The sequence below is a fragment of the Ursus arctos genome, unplaced genomic scaffold (assembly GCF_023065955.2).
Source record: "Ursus arctos isolate Adak ecotype North America unplaced genomic scaffold, UrsArc2.0 scaffold_9, whole genome shotgun sequence".
NCBI lineage: Eukaryota > Metazoa > Chordata > Mammalia > Carnivora > Ursidae > Ursus > Ursus arctos.
The window spans coordinates 20,580,346-20,607,779 of record NW_026623111.1 but is presented as its reverse complement, the minus strand read 5'-3'; the positions used below and the strand labels follow the sequence as shown (position 1 = coordinate 20,607,779).

The window sequence follows — 27,434 nt, the reverse complement described above, 5'->3', positions numbered from 1 at the left end:
TCTGTGGCACTATGTCATTTTGATTGATGTATATGAAACAGATCAGTGTCACACAGATATGTAACTGGAAAAGGGAAGGGTATTTTCATATCCTTTTCAGATATTGTAGATATTTTCCTGTGATAGTATACCAAAATTTGACTAGTAGTTTCCTAAAAATTAGTTGCAGTGTGGAATCTGAACCTCAGTAGTTTTCATGCTTTATTACATAAATATGTATCGCTCTGCCTTGCACTTTGAATCAATCTTCTACCTATATATGATTTCATAACATTATGCACTGATCATTTTGACTTTATTAAGTGATGCAGTGGACACATTTTGTTAAACAAGATCAAAAAGTAACACTCTTTAACATCACATAAATATCATCAGAAAAGTCTTTAAGTATTGAGGAACCATCAAGTTCACAGTGGTGAATTCAAGTTTTCTAGAATCTAAATGTCTTTCATCTCTGTACCCCAAGAATCAGCACAATAGCTATCACATAGTAAGTACTTCATAAACATGTTCACAATGAATGCATTTGCACTAAAGATTCCTTAGACCTACACCTGCAAAACCCCATGGGAAACACAAGATGATTGCCCTTGTTTTCTGGAATTTTTAGTTCAGACATGAAGATACCCAATTAAAAAAAAAAAAAACTAATGCTACCATAAGAAAAAAATACATTACAACAAAGGTATCATCCTTAGAGACAGGAACAATTAATTCTAATTGAAGAACTGGAAAAGGGGAACAAAAGACTATGGGCTATGTAAGCAGACCGAGCAAAGGCATGGGGATGTTCTTGTGCACTGTCACTTTGTGGAACAGCAAAAGTTCCAAGAGAATGTAGGAAAGAATAAAGTGGAAAATGAAGCTTTAACACCCTCTCCTATTCCTATCTCTTGAACTCACCAGTGCCAGATTAATATTCTTTAAAAAATCCTTCATGTCTTCACCCTCCTCGAAATACTTCAATGACCCCTTCAGTACATACAGAATAAAAGCAAATTCATTCTGGAATTTATGATCTTCTAAAAACCTAGTCCTATCCAACCTATATAATCTTATCTTTTGTTGGGAAGGAAAAATTTTTCTCTAGCCTTCAGAGATTCTTCCAGCTGGTCTAAGAATTAAATTGACATGAAACAGATTAACAGGAGAAAATCAAATCTAATTTCATACATATGCGAATCCCACATACATAAGAGGTTCAAAATAGGAAGGTAAAATGAGGTATATGCGCCATCCTGAGCTAAAGAATGGGGTAGAAACCTGGGGCTTCGAAGGGAAGGAAGGTAATTCACAGAGCAGTAAGAAGAGCAGATGTTTCATAATTAGATATTTGCCCTGCCATACAGATGGGTCACTCAGATAAAATTTATCTCTGGTAATAATTCTTATTCTGGGAAACACCCAATTTAGATTCTTCTAGGTGGTTAAATGCAAAAGTTTCTTTTGAGCCTGCAGGATCTCGATTGCCTTCAGCTCAAAACAATCCACATACCAAAGTGGCACATTTTGGGGAGACTTGTTCTGAACTCCTTCACTCTTTAGAAGTGCCCTACAACAGAAACCTTCCACTTAACCTTCTTGCTGTTCCTATCTTGGGAATTCATTCCAATCTTCCCACCTTGAGTGCTAGCCAAGTCTTCTCTACTCCCATCTGTGTCCTTTCAGTATATATATATCCTAGTATATGCCTATCAATTTACATTCTTCTTTCAATAATTAATTGAATACTTCCTATGTGTCAGTTGCTGAACATAAAAATAAAGACAAGACATGATTCTCCCTCACTCTTGAGGAACTCATAATGTATTGAGGGACATAAAAAGCCGGGATGCCTAGCTGGCTCAGTTGGTAGAGCATGTGACTCTTGATCCTGGGGTCGTAAGTTCGAGCCCCACATTAGGTGGAGAGATTACTTTAAAAAAAAAAAAGAAAGCTAAGAAAAAAAGTGTGATAAATAAATGCTCTTTCCTGCATCAATCCACAAACATCCTTCTCACTAACATCACTGTTTTGGACATCGTCTAATTTCTCCCATCCCCACCAAAGAAGAGAGGCTCAATTAAAACATGCTGAACTGGGTATCTCCATTCCTTCCTAATATTTTTGATTCTTTATGAAATTGTAGATCATATCTGTTTCTGTAATCCAAGTAGTCCCGGTGGACATACATTGTAGCCAGGAATGAGTTTTAGTTACAAATTGGAAATTTTGGCTCTGTGCAAGCTGGCCATGCCTTACACTCAATCTGTGTTGTATAATTCAAACCCTGCTCTGGTTTCTCTCACCTGAAGATAGATTCCTCACTGTTTTTCTTTTGCTGACATCCCAAAGATGACCCACTTTTCTGCCAGCACTGTCTGTCTTATCCCCCTTATTCCATATCTTTACTTCTTAGCCTCCTTTCATAATATACTTTATGCCTGAGCCAGTCTTCAGTTCACATTTAGTAATCAATCTTTCTCTCTTGTTTCAGCTTGGCCTTACCTAATTCAAAAACCCTATATGACCTTCTCTAAGCAACTCAGTGCTAAAATAAAATGCAAAGAGATATACTTACTTATTCAAAGCAAACCCATATTTTAATAGTTATCTTACCCAGGCCTACCCAGTACATACATTCTATGGAGAAAAGAGGTTTCTTATTTTGAAATGCTATACATAATAATTCATTTTTACACTGTTGTTAGAAGGTAGGGGAGAGACAGTAAAGTATCCCCCAAATTGAGAAGGCACTTTGATGGTGCAACCCCTCTGGAAAAAGAGTATGGAGGTTCCTTAAAAAGTTAAAAATAAAGCTACCCTACAATCCAGGAATTCTGATACAAGGTATTTACCTAAAGGATACAAACCCCATCGTTTATAGCAGCATTATCAATAGCCAAAATATGGAAAGAGCCCAAATGTCCATTGATTGATTAATGGATAAAGAAGATGTGGTGTGTGTATATATATATATGTGTGTGTGTATATATATAATCTCAATATATATATATCTCAATATATATCAATATATATCAATACATTTATATATATAATACATTTATGTATATGTGTGTGTATATATATATATATAAAATCTCAATGGAATACTACTCAGCCATCAAAAAGAATGAAATTTTGCCATTTGCAATAATGTAGATGGAGCTAGAGTGTATAATGCTAAGTAAAATGAGTCAGTCAGAAAAAGACAAATACCATATGATTTCATTCATATGTGGAATTTAATAAACAAAACAGAGGAACAGAGGGGATGGAAAAAAAAAAGGCAGGAAGGAAGGCAAACCATAAGAGACTTTTAACTTTAGAAAACTGAGAGTTGCTGGAGGGGAGATGGATTGGGGATGGGCCAAATGGGTGATGGGTATAAAGGATGGCACTTATTGTGATGAGCACTGGGTGTTATATGTAAATGATGAATCACTAAATTCTATTCCCGAAACCAATATTATACTATATGTTAATTAACTAAAAGGTAAATGAAAAATTGATACGAAATCAATCAATCAATCAATCAATAAAAGAGAGAAAGAAGGCACTTTGAGACCAGAAAATGGAACTCCATACACATTACATAGAGTTTTACCAGGTAACTTACTGACAGGGGTGGATCAGGCAGATGATGATTCAGGCACTGTATAGCTATTCTCCACAAAGTCTAGACCTTAGTCCACAGATTTTATAGTGTGACAGGATGTGCAGAAGGGCACTGTAGCGAGATCAAAGGGTCTGCATGCACCTCAAAGGCTTTGCATGCACCTAATTAACAGCTAACCTTTAATTAGATCTTGTGATACCACCAGTGCATCAGGAAGGAGAAAGACTATGTTATCTTTAATGGATTCATGGGAGGTCAAAGCAAGCCCCCCCATCCTAACCTTGGTGGGCATTTCTAAGTTATGTATATTAATCTCCAAGGAGCCAGGAATGCATAGCTCCAAGAAAGGTCATCCAGTGAACATGAACAAAATGAAGGGCCAAAGAGGGAGTCAGTATTGTCAGCACTCCTACAATTGTCTTACTTTCCAGGGTTAAAGAACACAACAATAGCCAAGACAGATATGGGTAAGAATTACACCAGTCCTTGCTTCGTACCAAACAGAATCAGAGTCCCTGAATTATTAATTTATATATCAACTACAGTAGTCCAATCTGAAGCTTAACCATGTATATGCCAAATCCTACCCTAGAGAGAAAGAAAAGACAGAAGATGGTTAAGTTCTACTCATGGCATAGGCCTTTCAATACCAATATATGTTCTGGGGTACCTGGGTGGCTCAATCGGTTAAGCATCTGCCTTTAGCTCAGATCATGATCCCAGGGTCCTGGGATCCAGCCCTGCATTGGGCTCCCTGCTCAGGGGGGAGCCTGCTTCTCCCTCTCCCTCTGCCCCTACCCTCTGCTTGTGCTCTCTCTCTCTCTTTCAAATAAATAAATAAAACCTTTAAAAAAATATACATGTTCTATCTACATCTTACAGAAAATATATTTAATTAAAATTTATGTAAATCCATTAAATTTTCATTTCCTTAAAATGAATGATAAATGAATGTCAGTTTCTTCTCTTTTTATGATCTCTAAATTCTGATGAATAATGATGAATAAAAACAACATTTGACATATAATTTCATAAGTTTTTTAGTAAGGGACACTAGCATTGAGATGCTCTAGGGTTCTAGACTTATAACATGTCCTATCAATTATACTATTCCTTCTCACTCCAAAGCCTATCTTCTTTCAGTTTCCTTCATTTCACAATTCTATTATTTATAATAACAATCAGAGCAACAAGACTTATTAAATACTTAATGGAATGGAAATAACATTTGAGGTTTTACACAACATCCATTTTAAATACAAATAATGAATGATACAAAATAACAATGTTGATCTTTGTGCTAAACATCAAATTTAGATTAGGTTATCATGCTAGTGTCTAGAGGATGAGTGAGCAAATTTGATTTTAAGATGTAGGTCAACTTCATAACAAAGTAACTCAAGAAACCTCAGAAATCAAAAAATATCATCCCTTTCCAGAAACACAAATTTCCACGTTATCACACTAAGATCTTGATAATTAAATTTTAATCTACAAAGGACATATTAAAGTACAGTTTAATTATAGTATCAAAAAAGAAGTGTTAATATTAGCTGGGGGGAAAGTCTAAAAATCACTTATATTTCTCTTTAAAATATACTGCATGATTTTATTTTTCTAATTACGTTGAACCAATACTGCTCTAGCACTTTCCAGAATATACCCCAAAAAACAAAATGAAGACAGTACAGAAAAATGCTGGTGGCACGAAAATGCCCCCATGATTAAAATTGTAAAGGCATGTAACAAATAAATAACCAGTGGTTTAAAAGTATGTTACTAAAACTGATTGTAGAATTGCCTTTTAAGAGTTAGCTTATTTCTTTTTTCTTTTTTTAAGATTTTATTTATTTATTTGACAGAGATAGAGACAGCCAGCGAGAGAGGGAACACAAGCAGCAGGAGTGGGAAAGGAAGAAGCAGGCTTATAGCGGAGGAGCCTGATGTGGGGCTCGATCCCATAACGCCGGGATCACGCCCTGAGCCGAAGGCAGACGCTTAACCGCTGTGCCACCCAGGCGCCCCAAAAGTTAGCTTATTTCTATTAAATCTGCAGTAACGGATATTAGCTAAGGCAAAGTTGTTAACACATTTTTTCAGGGTCAAGGTTGTATTAATATTAAAGATCTATAATTACATTCTTTTAAAGTATCAATCTATAATATTATAGATCTTTTACTTTACGTATCTTAAGAACAAGCCAAATACAAGTTGAGTTCCCATGTAATCATCTCCTTATCCTGCTTTTCTTGTTTCTTTCTTATTATATCAAAGCAATTAACTGATGTTATATTGCAGATACATTATCCTTCACTTGAAATTCCTTGAAAACCAAAGTTTTTTCATAACTGAATTGGTGGTATAATTGGTCCTGACTTGAACTCATTTGGTGGCAAAATCTGATCTGACCTGAATTGATGAGACTATTTACAGTCCTTATTTATCACACTTAGTGTGAAAATTCATACATTTTATTGCAAAAATATTAATTTGTATAATTATAAGGTGCTACAAGACCATAGTATGGATATTAAATAACATAAAATATGCCTGAATTACCCTTCCAAAATTTGAAAAAAATCTGAATTATAAAACACACCTGGCCCCCAGATTTTAGATAAGGTATTGTGAGCCTGTATTTATTTGTAATACTATCACCTCTCCATGATGGCAGAACTTTATTTTATTCACTATTGTATCCTCTGGGAGTAGGATTGTGCCTGACATATACTAAACTTTCAATAAATACTTGTTGAATAATCAAATAAATAATCATATTTAATTAATATAAGTGGAGTTCAAAATAGAAAGCAACAAAAATACTTCCTCAGGGCAGTAATCTCCAAATAAGGTTATGTTATACACAGGTTTTTTATCTTTACTTGCAATTCTGAAATACATACAAAAAGCTTTAAAAACAAAAAGTTTTGTCATTGCTGCTTATTTTCTGGAACTTTAAGGTTTCTTATAAATTGAGAAACAGCTATTAACTTATTAGATCTCAAGTTTGAAAAAAAGAAATACTTAAAATAAAAAAACTTTTCAAAGAAAAGCAGAGTCCCACATAAGACTTTGAATTCCATATGGGTAAGGATGCTTTCAGTAGTCTTTTGTCACCTAGTAAAGTATCTGGCATATAGTAGATACTCCATATATATCATTATAATCAACATTAAAGAAGAAGAATCTGGATTTATTCCACTTAATAAGTACATGTTGAGCACCTGGCTCATGCCAGTCATTTCAGTAGGTGTAAAATACAGCAGAACAATGAAGACCTACTCTCTTCCTGCTTTCATGAAACATATTTTAATGGTGAGAGCAGACATTTAAAAAATAAATACAGGTATGATAAATACTACAAAAAAGAAAGTTCCAGGTACCACGGGCCATTAAACTGGGAGGGTATAGAAGACCTACAGAGCTTAAATGGTCTTGGCTGAAAGAGCAGAGTGAAGAACAGTACCACCAAGCTTCGTAGACATGATCAAGGATTTTAACCATTTTTCTAAGGGCCATAAGAAGCCTTAAGGGTTTTAAGCAATCTTGTTTGGACTTTTAAGGAATACCCAGGCTTTCATTTACTAAGCACTTACAATGTGCCAGGCATATTATCTTTTTCAGTCTTCACAAAATGGGAATTACATTTCCAAGTTGCAAGAACTGGTGGCTGATCAGCACCCCTGCAGAGAACTAGCAAAGCCAGGGGGGAGGGGGGCAGGGTGAGAGGAATCAACTATCTGAAGGAGGAAGAGATTTGCTGAGAGAACAAGAACTACAGTAACAGAAAGGGAAAAATCTTGTTAGATGAACTGGTGTCTATAGCCATGTTTTCCCTGGGATCATTATTCTGAGCACAGACAAGAGGCTGAGAATCAATACAAACCCAGCACAAAGCAGGGCTACCAACAGTGGACAGAGAAATAAGGAGAGCTTTGGCAGACACTTGGAGATCTTAAGCACATGGCTGGTTTTGTCCTCAAATTATTTTAATATTAGGATTCTGTGGAGTGGAAAGCTAAAAATCTAAGAAGGAAACCTCTGAAAATGTCTTTTTAGCAGTCTGACAAGAAAAATATTAGAGTTTGGGACCCAAGAGGGAGAGGACCTCTAGAATACATCAAATTCTTAGTTGAAAACCTTGGAGAGCCAGGGAAGAACCAGAGGAAGATTAAACCAAAGGGGCTAAAACTCAGCCTCAATCCAGAACATTCCCTAATTGGATTACAGTAACCAGTCACAAGACTATCTACCCAGTGGAGAGGGAACCCTCAATAAAGTAAGATATCATCTACAGGCTTTACAGTTTTTCACACACAATGTCTAGCAACAAATAAAAATTTACTAGTCATGCTGATAGGAAAAATCAGATAAACAAAAGAAAATAACACCACAGACACAGATCTACATGTGATCCAGATATTGGTGTTAACTAACAAGGACTCTAAAATAATTATGACTTACATGTTTTTTGAAAAAAGAAGAAAAAATGGGCGAAATAGATAAAAAGTGGATAATTTTACCTGACAACTGGAATCAACAAAAAAGAATCATCTGGAAATTTTTGAACTGTAAAATACACTATGTGAATAAGAACTCATCAGCTGGATTTACCAGGAGATATGAAATAGCCTAAAACAGGATTAGTGAATTGGAAGGTCAAAAGAAATATCTATATTGATATCAGCACAGAGAAAAAAAATAATGGAAAAAAAGGAAAAAATTACTGGAGATAAATGGGATTCAGGGAAAGTCTAACATGTATAAATTGGACTTTCTCCTCAGAAAGAGAGGAGAGAAAAAAATGTGGCAGACTAAATACTGGAACAATTAATGGCCAAGAATTTTCCAAAACTGGTAAAAGATATCAACCCCAGATTCAAGAAGCTCTACAAACTCAAACCAGAATAAATAAAATAATAATAATACAAACAAAAACAATAATACAAACAACAATACAATACAAACAACAAATAATAAATAAAACAAATACTAACAACACACCAAGACACATCTTAACAAAACTACTAAACACCGAAGACAGAAAGAAAATATTAAAAGCAGCCAGGGTAAAGGTGGGCAGCATAGATTCAGTAGACAACAAAAAGACTAAGGTCTGACTTCAAAACACAAAACAAAAAAGCCAAAGACAATAAAGTGTCTCAGCATGGTGGAAAAAAAAAATTACTGCCAACTTTGAAATCTATATGCATTAAAAAAGTCCTTCAAAAATGAAGATGAAATAGAGACACCAGACAAATAAAACTGAGGAATTCATGCCAGGTAATTTGCACAAAAAACATACTAAGAAGAGTTCTTATTGTAGAAGAAAAATAATCCCAAAGTAAATATGGAAATGTAGAAGTAAATGATGAGCAAAAAAAGTATAAAAATGTGGTTAAAAATGAGTAAATACGGACTATTGATGCTACAAAACAGTAATAGCCATGTCTTGAGGGATTTTTTCTTTTTTCTTATTTAAATTCAATTAATTAACATAATATATTATTAGTTTCAGAGGTAGAGATCAGGGATTCATCAGTCTTATAATACCCAGTGCTCATTACATTACATGACCTCCTTCAAGTCCATCACTCAGTTACTCCATCCCACCACCCTCCTCCTCTCCAGCAACTCTCGGTTTGTTTCCTATGATTAAAAGACTTTTATGGCTTGTCTCCCTCTCTGATTTCATCTTGTTTTATTTTCCTCTCTTCTCCTATGATCTTCTGTTTTGTCTCTTAAATTCCACATATCAGTGAGATTATAAGATAATTGTCTTTCTCTGATTGACCTATTTCACTTAGCATAATACCCTCTAGTTCCATCCACATCACTGCAAATGGCAAGATTTCATTTTTTGATGGCTGAGTAGTATTCTAATGTATATATATACCACATCTTCTTTATCCATTCATCTGTCAACGGAAATCTGGGATCTTACCATAGTTTGGCTATTGTGGACATTGTTGCTATAAACATTGGGGTGCAGGTGCCCCTTCGGATCACTACATTTGTATCTTTGAGGTAAATACCTACTAGTTCAATTGCTGGATTGTAGGGTAGCTCTATTTTCAACTTTTTGAGGAACCTCCATACTGTTTTCCGGAATGGCTACATGAGCTCACATTCCCACCAAGAGTGTTAAGAGGGTTCCCCTTTCTCCAGATCCTTGCCAACATCTGTCATTTCCAGACTTGTTAATTTTATCCACTCTGATCCATGGAAGTGTTATTTCATTCTAGTTTTCATTTGTATTTCCCTGATGTCAAGTGATGTTGAGCAATTTTTCATGTGTCTGTTGGCCATTTGTATGTCTTCTTTGGAGAAATGTCTGTTCATGTCTTCTGCCCATTTCTTCGCTTGATTATTTATTCTTTGGGTTTTGAGCTTGATAAGTTCTTTATAGATTTTGGATACAAATCCTTTATCTAATAAGACATTTGCAAATATCTTCTCCCATTCTGTTGGTTGTCTTTTGGTTTTGTCGACTGTTTCCTTTGCTGCACAAAAGCTTTTATCTTGATGAAATCCCAATAGTTCATTTTTGCCTTTATTTCCCTTGCCTTTGGAGACGTGTCTAGCAAGGAGGTTGGCCAAGGTCAAAAAGGTTGTTGCCTATGTTCTCCTCTAGGATTCTGATGGATTACTGTCTCACATTTAGGTCTTTCATCCATTTTGAGTCTATTTTTGTGTATGGTGTAAGAAAATGATCCAGTTTCATTCTTCTGCATGTGGCTGTCCAATTTTTCCCAATAACATTTCTTGAAGAGACTGTCTTCTTTCCATTGGATATTCTCTCCAGCTTTGTTGATTAGTTGACCATAGAGCTGAGGGTCCATTTCTAGGTTCTCTATCCTGTTCCATTGATCTACATGTCTGTTTTTGCGCTAGTACCATATTGTCTTGATGATTACAGCTTTGTAATATAGCTCGAAGTCCAGGATTGTGATGCTGCCAGCTTTGGTTTCCTTTTTCCACATTCCTTTGAGTATTCGGAATCTTTTCTGGTTCCACACAAATTTTAGGATTATTTGTTCCAGCTCTGTGAAAAATGTTGATGGTATTTTGATAGGGATTGCATTGAATGTGTAGGTTGCCCCAGACAGCATGGACATTTTAAGAACATTTATTCTTCCAATCCATGAGCATGGAATGTTTTTCCAACTCTTTGTGTCTTCAATTTCTTTCATGAATGTTCCATAGTTTTTAAGAGTACAGATCCTTTACCTTTTTGGTTAGGTTTATTCCTAGGTACCTTATAGTTTTTGGTGCAATTGTAAATGGGATAGATCCTTAATTTCTCTTTCTTCTGTCTCATCATTTGTGTATAGAAATGCAACTGTTTTCTGTGCATTGATTTTATATTCTGCCATGTTGCTGAATTGCTGTATGAGTTCTAGTGATTTTGGGGTGGAGTCTTTTGGGTTTCCCACATAGAGTGCCATGTCATCAGTGAAGAGTGAGTGTTTGACTTCTTCTTTGCCGATTCAGATGTCTTTTATTTCTTTTTGTTGTCTGATTGCTGGGGCTAGGACTTCTGGTACTATGTTAAACAACAATGGTGATAGTGGACATCCCTGCTGTGCTCCTGACCTTAGGAGAAAAGCTCTCAGTTTTTCCCCATTGAGAATGATATTCTCTGTGGGCTTTTCCTGCATGTCTTTTGTGATATTGAGGTATGTTCCCTCTATCCCTACACTGTGGACAGTTTTAATCAAGAAAGGATGCTGTACTTTGTTAAAAGCTTTTTCTGCATCTATTGAGAAGATCATATGGTTCTTGTCCTTTTTTAATTAATGTAGTGTATCATGTTGATTGATTTGTGGATGTTGAACTTGCGGCCCAAGAATAAATCCCACTTAGTTGTGGTGACTAATCCTTTTAATGTACTGTTGGATCCTATTGGCTAGTAACTTGGTGAGAATTTTTGCATTCATGTTCCTCAGGGATATTGGTCTGTAATTCTCCTTTTTGGTGGGGTCTTTGTCTGGTTTTGGGATCAGGTAATGCTGGTCTCACAGAATGAGTTTGGAAGTTTTCCTTCCTTTTCTATTTTTTGAAACAGCTTCAGAAGAACACGTATTATTTCTCCTTTAAGTGTTTGGTAGAATTCCCCTGGGAAGCCATCCAGCTCTGGACTTTTGTTTGTTGGAAGATTTCTGATTACTGCTTCAATTTCCTTGCTGGTTATGGGTCTGTTCAGGTTTTCTATTTCTTCCTGTTTCAGTTTTGGTAATTTATATGTCTCTAGGAATGCATCCATTTCTTCCAAATTGCCTAATTGTTGGCATATAGTTGCTCATAATATGTTCTTATAATTGTTTGTATTACTTCGGTGTTGGTTGTGATCTCTCCTCTTTCATTCATGGTTTTACTTATTTGGGTCCTTTCTCTTTTCTTTTTGATAAGTCTGGCGAGGGGTTTATTAATCTTATTAATTCTTTCAAAGAACCAGTTCCTAGTTTCGTCGATCTGTTCTACTGTTCTTTTGGTTTCTATTTCATTGATTTCTGCTCTAATCTTTATTAATTCTCTTCTCCTGCTGGGTTTAGGTTTTATTTGCTGTTCTTCCTCCAGCTCCTTTAGGTGTAAGGTTAGGCTGTGTATTTGAGAATTTTCTTGTTTCTTAAGAAAGGCTTTTATTTCTATATACATCCCTCTTAGGACAGCCTTTATGCATCCCAAAGGTTTTGAACAGTTGTGTTTTCATTTTCATTTGTTTCCATAAATTTTTAAAATTCTTCGTAAATTTCCTGATTGGCCCATTCATTCTTTAGTAGGATGCTCTTTAGCCTCCAAGTATTTGAGTTCTTTCCAAATTTCCTCTTATAATTGTGTTCAAGTTTCAAAGCATTGTGGTCTGAAAATATGCAGGGAATAATCTCAGTCTTTTGGTACCAGTTGAGACCTGATTTGTGACCCAGTATGTGATCTATTCTGGAGAATGTTCCATGTGCACTCAAGAAGAATGTGTATTTTGTTGCCTTAGGATGGAATGCTCTGAACATATCTGTGAAGTCCATCTGCTCCAGTGTGTCTTTCAAAACCCCTTTTTCCTTGTTGTTCTGCTTAAATGATCTGTCCATTGCAGTGAGTGGGGTATTAAAGTCCCCTACTGGGGCGCCTGGATGGCTCAGTCGTTAAGCGTCTGCCTTCGGCTCAGGTCACGATCCCAGCGTTCTGGGATCGAGCCCTGCTTCGGGCTCCCTGCTTGGCGGGAAGCCTGCTTCTCCCTCTCCCACTCCCCCTGCTTGTCTTCCCTCTCTCGCTACCTCTCTCTGTCAAATAAATAAATAAAATCTTAAAAACAAAAAAGTCCCTTACTATTATTGTATTATTATCAATGTGTTTCTTTAATTTTGTTATTAATTGGTTTATATAATTGGCTGCTCCCATGTTACGGGCATAAATATTTACAATTGTTAGATCTTCTTGTTGGATAAACTCTTTACTTATGATATAGTATCCTTCCTCATCTTTAATTACATTCTTTGGTTTAAAATCTAATTTGTCTAATATAAGGATTGCTATCCCAGCTTTCTTTTGATGTCCATTGTGATAAATGGTTTTCACCACCCCCTTTCAATCTGGAGGTGTCCTTGGGTCTAAAATGAGTCTCTTCCAGACAGCATATTGATGGGTCTTGACTTTTTATCCAATCTGATACCCTGTGTCTTTTGATTGAGGCATTTAGCCCATTTACAATCAGAGTAACTATTGAAAGACATGAATTTAGTGCCACTGTATTACCTGTAAAGTCATTATTTTTTCTACATATTGTCTCTGTTCCTTTCTGGTCTATGTTACTTCTGGGCTCTCCACTTAAAGGACCCCCTTTAATATTTCTCGCAGGGCTAGTTTAGTGATCACAAATTATTTCAGTTTCTGTTTGTCCTGGAAGCTTTTTATCTCTGCTTTGATTTTAAATGACAGCCCTGATGGATAAAGTATTCTTGGCTTCATATTTTTCTCATTTAGCACCCTGAATATATCATGCCAGTCCTTTCTGGCCTGTGGATAGATGTCTGTTGCCGGTCTAATGTTTCTATTCTTGTAGGTTATTGACCTCTTGTCCCAGCTGCTTTCAGGATTTTCTCTTTGTCTCTGAGATTTGCAAGTTTCACTATTATATGTCGAGGTATGGACTTTTTATTGATTTTGAGGGGGGTTCTCTGTGGCTCCTGGACTTGAATGCCTATTTCCTCCCCCAGATTAGGGAAGTTCTCTGCTGTAATTGGCTCCATTATACCTTCTGCCCCTCTTTCTCCCTCTTCCCTCATCTTCTGAAATCCCAATTATTCTAATATTGTTTTGCTTTATGGTATCACTTATCTCTCAACTTTTCCCCTTGTGATCCAGTAGTTATCTCTCTTTTTCTCAGCTTCTTTATTCTCCATCATTTTGTCTTCTATATCACTAATTCTCTCTTCTGTCTCATTTATCCTAGCAGTTACAACCTCCATTTTTTATTGCATCTCATTAATAGCCCTTTTATTTCAACTTGATTAGATTTTAGTTCTTTTATTTCTCCAGAAAGGGATTCTCTAGTGTCTTCTATGCTTTTTTCAAGCTCAGCTATTATCTATATAATCATTATTCTGAACTCTAGTTCTGACATCTTACTTATATCCATACTAATTAGGTCCCTGGAGTCAGTACTGCCTCTTGTTCTCTTTTTTTTTTAAGATTTTATTTATTTATTTGACACAGACAGCCAGCGAGAGAGGGAACACAAGCAGGGGAAGTGGAAGAGGGAGAAGCAGGCTCCTAGCGGAGGAGCCTGATGTGGGGGCTCGATCCCAGAACGCTGGGATCATGCCCTGAGCCAAAGGCAGACACTTAACGACTGCGCCACCCAGGCACCCCTCTTGTTCTCTTTTTTGAGGTGAGTTTTTCCCATCTTGTCATTCTTGCAGAAAGTGGTTGCTTTTCTATTTTGTAGAGTTGCAGCTATTTTTTTTTCCTTAGATCTCCAGTTGAGTTCATAGGTGTTCAGAATGGTTTGATAGCTATCTAGCTGAATTTCTGGGACCAGACGAAACTAAGGTCTCCTACTCATCCACCACCTTGGACTATCTCTCTCAAGGGATTTAAACTACACATAAAAGGCACGGCAAAAAAAAAAAAACCCATAAACAAAACAAAACAAAAACAAAAGGAAAGCGGCATAAATGAGTAAAGTGTTCTAAGTTCTAGCATTACATAACAGGGAAATAGTAAAGTGATTATTTATATGAGACTATAATTAATCAAGAATAAATTCTGTAACATCCAAGGTAGCTATTTAAAGAATAGTAAAACAACATGTAACTACCACATTAATGAAGAGAAAAAGAAATAATAAAGTATTTGAATAATATCTGAATAATTAAAAGAGGGAAAACAATATAAAGCAAATGGATCAACTAAAAAAACAAATATTAAGACCAGAAATACAAAACTAAATCAGTAACATACAAATACAAAACTAGTATCAGTAAATTCATTGAATACAAATAGACAAATAATACAAATAAAAGACTATGGTTGTTAGACTGGATTTAAAAAACAACTATATGATGCTGAAGCTTTCAAGAGACACATCTTAAACACAGTCACAGTAGGGTGAAAATACAGTCACAGTAGGGTGAAAAAAGTCACACCATGCAACCACTAATTAAAGAAAGCTGATGTAATTATACTAACATCACACAAAACAGACTCTAAGGCAAGAAACTCACTAGAAATAAAGGAGGACATTTCATAATGATTAAGGGGTTAAGCCATCAGGAAAATAACAATGTAAATCTTATGTAACCAATAAAATAGCCTAAAAACATAGAAAGCATAAAATGAGAGTATTAAATAGACAAATATATAGTCATAGTGGGAGATTTTAACATATTTCTTTCAATAGGTGATAAAACAAGCAGAAAAAAAATTCAATAAGATTATAAGAAAGTTAAATAGCATAATTAACAAGTGGGCTCAGTGGCATATAGAGATAAGCCTAACCCAACAGTGACAGTACACACATTCTTTACAAGTGCACATGGAACATTCAGCAAAATTGATTATACACTGGGTTATAAAGCAAGCCCCTAAAATTTTAAAAATATTTAATCAGTCAGAAGATGTTCTCTGACAACACTAAAATTAAGCTGGAAATTGGTAACAAAAAGAGAATATCTCAACTGCTTAGAAATTAAGCAATATACTTCAGAATAACCCTTGCACCAAATTAAAAATCACAAAAAAATTATTAGGAAATATTTTGAATGAAAGGATAATGAAAATATGACTCATTAAAACTATGGGATACAGTCAAAATAGTGGTTGGGGGGAAAGTATAACTTTAAATGCATATTTTAGAAATGAAGAAAGGTTTCAAATCTTTGATGTAAACTTCCATTTGAAGAAACTGAAAACAAAACAAAACAAAAAAACAGCAAATCAATCCTAAAGAAAGCAGGAGGCAATTAATAATAAAGATATGATCCAAAATTAAGGTAAAATCATCAAAGGACAAACTGCTTTTTTGATGAGATTAATAAAATTGAGAGACCCTTAGCAAAACTGTTCAAACACACACACCACACATGCACACATACAAATTACCATTATCAGAAGTTGTTATAGAATTTTCAGACTTTAAAAAATATATGTTTATTATAAACAACTTTAGGACACTGATTTATATCATTAAATGAAATGAACAAATTCCTTGAAAAACACAACTTATTAAAACTCACAATAAAAGAAATAGAAATCTTAATATTCCTGTATCTATCAAAATTTAATGTTATTAAAAATCTTGCCAACACAATATTAAAGAATAAGAACAAAGTTGGAGGACTGACATCACCCAACTTCAACTTATTATAAAGCTACTGAAATCAAGACAGTGTGGTAGTGGTGAAAGAATAGACAAACAGATCAATGCAACAGAATAGAGACCCAGAAAAACCAAAACAAACATAGTCAACTTTGACGATGGAGCAAAGATAGTCTTATCAACAAGTCAAAAAGTTGTATTTGAATAACGTGACATCCACAGGCACGCACACACACACACACACAAAATCTAGATACACACCTCATACCTGTCACAAAAATTAACTCAAAATGGATCACAGACCTAAATTCAAAGCCCAGAACTATAAGACTTCTAAAAACAGATAACATAAGGGAAAACCTAAGTGACTTTGGGTCTAGCAATTAATTTTTAGACACAACACCAAAAGTACAATCCATAAAAGAAAAACAATGATAAGATGGACTCCATTAAAATTTTAAAACTTCTTTGCAAAAGATACTTTTAAAAGAATGAAAAGACTAGCCACATATTGGGAGAAATTTGTACCAGACATAGCTGATTTAAAAAAACAAAAACAAAAAACCTTGTACCCAAAACATACAACAAACTCTTAAAACGCAAAAATAAAAACATATAATCTAAAAATGGGCAAAAAATCTGAACAGACATCCATCAAAGAAGATATACAGATGGCAAATAAACATCTGAAGTGATGCTCAGTGTCATAAGTCATTAAAGAATTGCGAATTAAAACAAAAGTGAGACTATCACAATACATCTATTAGAATGGCTAAAATCTAAAGCACTGACAACACCAAATGTTGGTGGGGATGTGGAGCAACAGAAACTCGTTCATTGGTCATGGGAATGGAATATGGTACAGCCACATTGTTAGAAAAGTCATCAGCTTCTAACAAAGTTAATCATTGTCTTACAATACAATACAGTAGTCATGCTCCTTGGTATTTTATGTCAACACAAAAATCTACACAGGAATGTTTTAGTAGTTTTATTCATAACTGCCAAAACTTGGAAGCAACCAAGATGTCCTTCTACAGGTGAATGTATAAATAAACTGTGATACATCCACACAATAGAATATTATTCCACAAAAAAAAAAAAAACTATCAAGTCACAAAGAGACATAGAGGAACATAATTCATATTACTAAGTGAAAGAAGCCAGTCTGAAAATGCTACATACTGCATGAGTCCGACTATATGACATTCTTCAAGGTGAAACTATAGAACAGAAAAGTCGATGGTTGACAGAGGCTTATGAGGAATAAAGGGAGGGATGAGCAGGTGCAGCACAGAGGATTTTTAGGGCAGTGAAACTATTCTGTAAGATACTGAAATAGCAAATATATGACATTTTACATTTGTAAAAACCATCAGAACTGTAAAACACAAAAAGTGAATCCTGATGTAAACTATGGATTTTATTTAATAATGATGTATCAATATTGGTTCACCAATTGTAAAAAAGTACCACACTAATGCAAGATGTTAATACAGAAAATTGTGTACAAGGGAAAAGGGAATATATTGGAACTCTGTACCTTCTGCTCAATTTGCTGTAAACCTAAAACTATTCTCAAAAAATAAAGTCTGCTAAAAAAAAAAAAAAAAAAAAAACAAACACAAAACTCCCAAAAGAAAATCTAAGACACAGACTTTATTGGAGAATTCTTCCAAACATCTAAGAAAGAAATAACACAATCTCATAACACTTTCTCAGCAAACAGAAAATAAAAAAGGAGGGACCGCTTCTCTACTCATTTTATCAGGCCAGCATAACCTTGATACAAAGCTTGTCAAAGACATTACAAGAAAGGAAAATTACAGACCAATTTTTCTCAGGGACATAGATGCAATCCTTTAACACTTATTATTGGAGTTCTACTAATACATAGGATGTAGAAAACCAGTACAAGAATGTCTCTCCCACCCTAACAATGAGAAAAAATGGTATAATCTACCAAACCATAATTTGTTCTTGAACCCAACAGAAAATTGAAGTTGTAGGACAATCAAGTGAATTAAATTTTGAAGAATAACAAACCTCTCCAAGGACAGAAGGGAGCTCCAAACTATTTCACATTTGGCAGAGCAAAGAAGAAAAAGGAGGCTACTACACAAGCAAAAAAAGAAGAAATCGGTTGAAATTTTAACTGCAGTAGACTGTATGTAGGCTAACATTTCAGTTTAAAATAACTAAAAGCTCAAAACACATGGGGAATTTACACGCACTTTCATGCTCTTTTCCATGGGTCTCTACCAGGTGCCCATCCAAAAGAGTGGCCGCAAAGCCGGGAACTCCAGAGAGTCCCCTTCTGTGGCACAGGTGCACAAGAAGGGATAAACTGCCACTTCAGGACAGGCATAAAACCATGCTACCTCGCCTAACTTTCCACTCATAGGAGGAAAAGGCCTTAAACCTCTGAGGGAGGGCTCAGAGAACTTCCCACTCTGAAGACAAGGCAATAATTAATTGTTTCTGGGGATGAGATAGAGGCAAAAATGATCTTCCTCATGGGGAAAAAAAACTCTCTTGGGCCCAGGATCCTACACCAGTACAAAGCAGAGGTGAGCCAGCACTAGTGAGGATCAGGAATCTCTCTTTCCCCCATTATCAGCCACAAATACAAGGCAGAGTTTGGTTGCCAAGGGGAGAAGAGGAAGGAACATTGAAAAAGATCCACTCCCAAGGCAAATGGATTAAGACAGGACCAGTAGAATAGAGAATGCCCGTACCTACCATGATTTTAGGATTGAGTAACAACATTCTACTGCTGAGGGAAAGAGCAAGGAGAGAGACTTCCCTCTGTGGCACAGGCAAGCAGAGGCAGATGAAAGCACAGAATGTAGAACACAGGAAAACCTTCCAGTACTCCAGGGCCTTTTCTAATAAGCACAAAGTTACAGCAGCCTACCAAATTTGAAGCCTATGTACACTGAAGCTAACGACAGTAATAACAAAACTCAAGCCCAGCTTGATCCCCAACTATACTGACTGAAGCTTCCATATTCAGTAAGCCTCCACACTCACTTGAGGAAAATTGCCAATCAGCTTGACCTAACTGACATTTACAGAATGCTCATTCTTTTCAAATGCACATGGAACAATCAACAAGATAAATAACCTGAATAGCCCTGGATATGTTTTTTACTTATATTTTTTATAAAAAAGATTCCCGCCAAGGAAATTCCAGGCCCCAGTGACCTTACTAGGAATTCTACCAAATATTTAAGAAGAAAATAATATTAATTCTATACAAATTCTTCCATAAAATAGGAAAGAGGGAACACTTCCCAACTCAATTTATGAAATCAGCATCACCTGATAACAAAATTTGACAAAGATTAGTTAAAATAAAACTACAAACCAACATTTTTCATGAAAATATTCACAAAATCTTCAACAAAATATTAGCAGATCAAATCAAGAAATATATATATATAAAGGATGATGCACCAAAACCAAGTGGAATTTATCTCAGGAATGCAAAATTGGTTCAACATTCCAAACCAATCAGTATTATTCACCATATCAACATATTTAAAAAGAAAAATCACATGAGCATCTCTACAGATACAAGAAAAGTATCTAACAAAATTCAACAATGATTCATAATAAAACTCTCAAAAAACAAGGAATAAAAGAGAGCTTCCTCAACCTAGTAGAACACATCTAAACACCAATGCAGTGGAGGCACAAGGCAGTGCAACAAGGCAAAGAAGAAAAGAAAAGAGAAGAAAAAAAAGAGAGAGAGAGGAAAGAAAGAAAGAAAGAAAGAAAGAAAGAAAGAAAGAAAGAAAGAAAGAAAGAAAGAAAAGAGCATACAGATTGGAAGAAGAAGTAAAACTATATTCACATATGACACATGTTCTTGGAAAATCCTATGCAATCTACAAAAAGTGGTACTATAACTAATAAGTAAGTTTAATGAGGTCACAGGATACAAGGCAAATATACAAATATCAATCATATTTCTGCATACTAACAATAAACAATTGGAAAATGAAATTAGAAAAAATCAGCATTTATAATAGCATCAAAAAATAAATATTAAGGGAAAATCCAAACAAAATATGTGCAAGATTTGTATACTGAACTATAAAACACTTGACAAGAAAATAGAAATAAAGAGATAAAATATGTTCGTAGGCAGAAAACTCAATATTGTTTACATGTCGATTCTCTCAAAATTGATCTACATAGTCAACATAATCCCAATCTAAATCTCAGCAAAATTTTGTAGTAATTTACAAGATGACTCTAAACTTTATATGGAAAAGCAAAGGATCTAGAATAGTCAAAACAATTTTGAAAAAGAGGAACAAAGTTGGAAAACTACGTGATTTCAAGACTTAATATAAATTTACAAAAATCAAAACAAATAGATCAGAACAGAACAAAGAACCAGAAATAGTTGTGTGTGTGAGTGTGTGTGTGTGTGTGTGTCCTAAATCAATTTTCAACAAAGGTGCCAATGAAATTAGTGTCAAATGGATAGGTGTGTCTACAAATAGGTACTGGAAATAGGTGTGGTATTGGACATCTATCTATCTGTACCAAAAAATTAACTTAAAATGGATCACAGACCTAAATGTAAAAGCTAAAACTATAAAACTTATAGAACCAAACATAGGAGAAATTTTTTGAGACTTTGGGTTAGGCAAAGATTCGTAGGTAGGGCACAAAACACACAAATCATAAAGAAGAAACTGATTTTAAAAATTGTCATCAAAATAAAAAATTTTGCTCTTTGAAAGATCTAGTTAAGGAAATGGAAAGATAAGCCACAGATTGGCAGAAAGTATTTGCAAGATGCGTATCTGATAAGACTTGTGTCATATAAAAAGTATCCTTACAATCCAACAGTAAGAGAACAAACACAATTTTTTTAAAGATTTTATTTATTTATTTGACAGAGATAGAGACAGCCAGCGAGAGAGGGAACACAAGCAAGGGGAGTGGGAGAGGAAGAAGCAGGCTCGCAGCAGAGGAGCCTGATGTGGGGCTTGATCCCAGAACTCCGGGACCACGCCCTGAGCCGAAGGCAGACGCTTACCGACTGAGCCACCCAGGCGCCCCCAAACACAATTTTTTTAAGGGGCAAAAGATGTGCATAAACTACTTGACCAAAGAAGATATTAACCTATGGTAAGATGCTCAGTATCATTAATCATAAAGGAAATGTAACCAAAACCATGATGGGATATCATGCTCCTACCAGAGGAATATAATTAATAAATAAAAATTAATTAATAAAAGCTGATATCAAGTACTAACAAGGATGTGGAGTAACTGAAACTCTCATAATTGCTGGTGGAAGTGCAAAATAATACAACCACTTTGGAAAACTTTGGCAGATTCTCATAGAGTTAAACATACACTTACCATACAACTCAGCAATTCCACTCCTAGATATTTATCCAAGAGAAAAGAAAAATATTCAAGCAAAAACCTATATCAAAATGCATATATCAGCTTTATTCATAATCTCTATAATTGGAAACAACCCATAACTATAACCTAAAATGCCCAGCAGCCAATAAATGGATAAACAAATCATAGTACATCCAAGCATGAAACATTACTCAGCAGTAAAAAGGAATAGAACTAGTTAAATACTAACAATATGAACAAATCTCAAAAACATTATGCTAAATGACGGAAAACAGACACAAAAATTTACATGCTGTACGATACCATTTATATGACATTCACACAAAAAGGCAAAGATCAATCTCTGCATCCAAAGAACTTAGCACATTAGAAAATACTCAGGAAATGCTGGATGGAGAGAAAGAGGAAGAAATCACTGCAGAGAGAATAGAGTGCAAGAAGATGACAGATTAACGGAAAGCAAAAAGGCACCTGGGGGTCCAAACTCACCCGCAGGACGAAAAATGTGAGGGAAGGCGTGGCCCAACCCATCTCTACTGATTCCAGCAGCTTAAAAAATTAGACCCTGGAAAGGACTACGGTATGAATGAATAGCCTCGGCGTTCTCTGGCCTAAAGAAAGGCGGGATGCGCCCCACCCTGCTTTAAAAATCTGCCCCACGCGCGAGGCTGAGCAAGTGGAGCTTCCACCTGCAAAGGAAGCTTTTCCGTGCCCAGAAGCGGAGCCGGGGAGACCTGGGGCGGGCTCCCGCTTAGGTTAGCGGGTTGCAGGCGGGGAGCAGGCATCACCGCGGCCCCGCCCGTCTCCATCCCTTCCCGCTCGGCCTCACTCACCCAGGCCTGCCGTTCCAACTGAGCGTACAAATTGGAGCCCTTGAGCTTTTGGACTATCTGGGCAATAATGAGAGACAGATCCGACTCCTCCTGCAACATTTCCCCTGCCCTAGCCCGCCAAGCCGCGGGGACAGGCTGGCGAGGAGAGAACGGGCTACGGGGTCCCACTCGGGGCCAGTGACACTTCTCCGGGACCTTCTACGCTGGGACTCCTCTAGCGGGGCGTTACCAGGCAACTGCCGGGCCGTGAGTCCGTTCCTCTCTGGTCCCCCCGGCGGCTGAAGGTCCCAGCGCCTGAGTTCCGCTGGCGGAAAAAAGACCTGGTTGGGGGTAGCTTTTCATTCCATTGTTCCTGCTTGGTGTACGTCTAAAAGGCAACAAGGATAGCAGCTCTTTCCTCCGGAGCTACAGTGCCTCTGATGCGCAGGGGGAGCTCAGAGTCGTGTATCTTTGAGTTTTATTATTATGGAACATTCCTTTTCCACCTTTCAGTCTCTGCAGAAACAGGGCTGTGCACACAGTTACATGAAAAATTACTGCCAAGATTATCAGGCTCTGACACTAGCCGTGTAAACTTGGGCGAGGCGCCTACAGTTCAGAACGCGGTTTCTATCTTCGTAAAATAACACCAGTTCACAAGATGTTGTGATGATTAGCTGCGGTAACAATTGTGAAGGTGGCTAACGCTGTATTTAACAATTCATTTTATTTCCACTTCTCCTGTTTCTATTCTCTGGGGTCTTATGCCAGGTATAAATAGACAACATCTTCTCATCAAAGAGCTACAACTTAACCAAGAAAGATTTATTTATTTATAATTAATAGGCTTTCTGTGAAGCATTGGCAATTCAAGGATGACTAAGACATTGTCCCAGTCCAAGGGATGTACCATCTAAATGCCTCTTCTTCCATTCATCCATTCATTTATTCAAAATTCATTCAGCTTTCAAAAAGAAAAGTCACTCAGCTTTCAATTTATTGAGCATTTACATACAAGAAACTGTGGGCACAAAGCTAAATAAAACATGGTTCTTGCCTTCAAAGAAACATATCAAAGGTTTTTAGTAGAACTAGAACAAACAGATTTAGCTAATTGAATGGCATTCCCAAAGGCAGCTAGAAAAATGCCTGTGGAATAACGTAAACGTTAGAATAACCTCACCAAAAGAATCAAGGATTAATTTCAAGTGTGTGTATGCATATATTCTAAGCAAAGCGAAGGTAAGATTCCAAGAAAACAGACCAAGATTACTGCAAAAACTACTCTAGCCTAACAACATTAAACTTTAATGTAATATTGAATCAGATCCTCTGATTCAATAGGCCTTGTAGGATCTGCTAAGCTGATTTCTGGCAAGTTCCAAGGAGATTGTTTTGCTGGTGGTTCAGAAACTACACTCTGAACACCAAAGGACTAAAACAGGTAAATGGTAGAAATTCTAAAGGACTGGACCTTTAGCACCCATACACACCTTGGCATTCATAACACCACCGTTCAGAATATTGTGATGGTAAATACAGATTCCAAATAACCCATTTGGTCATGTTTGTTTATTAAAAACAACTTTGAAAGAGGCTGGCAGGGGAAAAAAGTACTTAAAGGCAGTTAATGACAGACTCCACAAAACATGTAGTTTCTCTACAAAACATTCCCCCTAGAATTCAGAATTCCTCCAACTTGTAGATGAGTAAATCTCCTCAACCCTTTACAACCTCCCCAGCCATCCATGAATCTTCAACACAAACATCACTTTGAACAAAAAAGGGAAAACTATGGAGAGAGTTCTTTTGAGGTTGGAAGGGGGGGTGGTTAATAACTAGAAAGATAAGAATGCTTAGGTTGAGAAGGGTCATAAGGCATAGGAAGGAAAGAAGATGAAGCTGTGGAGTGGCAGAAAGCCATGGCACCTGGAATAAGAAAACAGCCTAACTCCTTTTCTGCTATGTACCCTTGGGTCCTTTCCCCTGTCAGAGTTTCAGCTTTCTCATCTGTAACAGGAGGATAAAATACCAACCTGAGGGGATACTCTGAGGAAAGATATAGCTAGTGTTAAAATATTTATTTAAAAATATGAATAAATGAAATATTAAAATAGAGAGAAGTAAATAAAAACAATATCCAATACTATTGACAAAGGAATGGAAAGTAAATAAATGTAGCAATGTGTGTGAAAGTGCCCAGCACAATTTTTTGCACAAATAGCAGCTTTAAAAAGTTTTTTTCCTAAGGAGAAAACAATTTGCAGTATTACAGCAACAATTAAGAAGTTTGGATTTGATTCTGAAGACATGCCCAAGCAAAAAAAAATATTCTTAATCCTAATATTAAAGATTTGTTTCTTACACACACAGAAGCAGGTGTGTTAGGTTATAATTCAATTCTAGAATGCCCTCTGTTCTCTTTTTCCAATTCAATTTAGCAAAACTTTTCAGAACACCTGCTCTGTGCTAAGAAAGGCAAGGAATACAAAGATGAGTAAGAAACGGTCCTTTCTTCTAAGAAATTCTCTGTCTCAAAGGGATGGTGATGTCAGTACACAAAGAGCTATAATGGTAGGTGGGCCTCCTTAGGCTCCCACCTGTGTATCTGAAAATTTTATTACTCTAAAGTCATTGTCCAATAAGAAGCAAAAGGTGCAGATTTCTATCTCCATCTCACAAGCAGAACTTTGCCTTGGAAATCGCTATTCTACTCAGAGTGGGAGGGAATTGGGAAAACACTCTAAGAGATGAATAGCAAAAGGAATCCAATTTCATCTGAGTAGCTAAAACTATATAAATAGAAACAAAAGAAAATTAATGCAGAGAGAATTCTCAAAATCTCCTCAAATTTGAAGCAAAGGCATTTCTGGGCCAACATGTGTAAGGTTCTGGGCTCAGTTCTGCCTTTCTCCCATCTGCTCTGCTTTGATTTATAATTGTGTCAGATTTCACTGTGGGTGAGGGGTTGGGGGGAAGCCACTGACCAGTGGCCTCCCATGAGCCAAGATGAGGACCTCATCCAAAATACCCTGTGAGCTCAACACAAAACTGAGGCTTGCATACACTCCACGATCTACAATGAAAGTATGTTCAGCTGTTGTTTTAGGAGACATTGTTATTAGCATGGGGTATCTGCAGAATCGATTGGATTGTAGGTTGTCAGGAATTTACTTAAAATAAATAAAAAGTATTTTGTGTGTATACCATGAATATCACAGGCCTCCTTGTCTTTGGGAATGAATGAGCTCATTGTGATACCAGTTATCTGTCACTGGATCATTAGCCCTCCTATGCTAGCACAGGACCTCAGGCTCCTCTTGAAAGCCTCTTCCTGTTACTTCTGGGAAAAGAAGTGGCACATGTGTGCTAAGGAGCAAATCTGATAGTGATCTGCTCTGCCTGCTTTGATAGTATCTGATGCCTCAAAAGCTACTGTCCAGGGTGCTGCTTTTTGGAGCTCCCAAAGCTGCAAAAACCCAGAGATGCTTCAATCCCAAGGCTCACAAAACCCCTCAAGCACAAAGCCCCTTATGGTTCTGTTTGCCACAAGGTGGTCAGATCTCCTTTCTGAACCCAAGCTGACCATCAGACCATGCTATTGGAGGGGAGCAGATTTTGCTACCCCAAAATATGTCTCTTTGGCATAAAGATTACTTTGCACTAAAGACATTTAAAACCCAGCAGATTCAGGAAAAGTTCTTTACTCAACTGCTTAAATTTGTATTGGAAAGGGGACCTGTACCAGAAAGAGAGCTATTACCAGAGATATTGTTTTCCCTAAGAAGTTTATTTTTTAAATAATCTTTAAGAAAGATTATTTTTCTAAGAATCACCCAAAAAGACTTTCCCATGCATCTTATTGCCCAAAGCTGTGTCACCTGACCACCTCTAGCCACAAGAGAGTGGCAAGAAATGACCTGGTATTTTATCCTCAATCCTGGGAGAAATGTGAAGGAGAAGAATGGCTTGTTGGTTCTACCATGTTGTCCAAAACAACTTCAGTCTCAGATTGGCATTGTGATATGAACAGTTGTGGGTGAGCATTCCTGACTGACATTCAGGCCAATTGGACCACAAATAAAGTAGAGTTGGGCAATATCCAGATCATTTATTATCCGCAGAGATTGTTGTGTGAAGTTCAGAATCTGGAATCTAAATTATAGTACTTATTGATGTGGCATTTTCTCAGTATTGTGGTGACATTCTAAAAGCTAAAAATAAATAAGGTTGACCCATTTGCAAAATAAGATCTATAAGTAAAAGATTATGTGACAAGAAAAGAATACTTGCAAGTGCTATTATTTTTTTTAAAAAAAGACAAAAATTGATGACTTGTGAAGAAAACACTTGTTCATAAATAACTTTCCGTGAAGACCTCCCTGTATCTAGAAGTCACTCTACTGGAATTCTAGGTTATTCTCTCTGGTTGTACAAGCAGCAGTGAGCACTGGAAATAACCTATTATCTTATACAATGTGTGCTGCTTGGAGCAAAAGAGGCTGACTGCTGCAAAGTGATGGATGGCCTGGTTTCTCCAGATAATTCCTCTAGGTTTCAGGTGACACCATAGAGCAGGATCTACTTGACTCATTATCTCAATTCTCTAATCATAGCTCAGCTTTCCCACCTCCCCCAGCCAAACTACACTACACACACACACACACACACACACACACACACACACACTTCTATTCCATAATGTTTCTTTTTGAATTATTCTTTCTTATTTTGTACCACCTTTCCTCCATTGCCTCCTAGGAAAATTACGTACTGTCTGCCATCTTTTTTTTTCTTTCCAGTTTTTTTT

At 36.4% G+C, this 27,434-nt stretch overlaps 1 protein-coding gene across 4 annotated transcripts in view; it reads right to left on the bottom strand.

The window, feature by feature from the left end:
* The window catches only part of TBC1D19 (TBC1 domain family member 19), a 150,389-nt gene extending 127,510 nt beyond the window's left edge, over positions 1-22,879 (bottom strand). The window contains exon 1 of one of the 4 annotated variants that reach the window (XM_026514551.4): positions 22,646-22,879. In XM_026514551.4, coding sequence (XP_026370336.1) covers positions 22,646-22,744 — 99 coding nt within the window. In that variant the 5' untranslated portion in view covers positions 22,745-22,879. The remainder of the gene's footprint in view (positions 1-22,645) is intronic. The other 3 variants (XM_026514552.4, XM_048211892.2, XM_026514555.4) reach the window with 3 other exon arrangements.
* Positions 22,880-27,434: the final 4,555 nt, after the last annotated feature.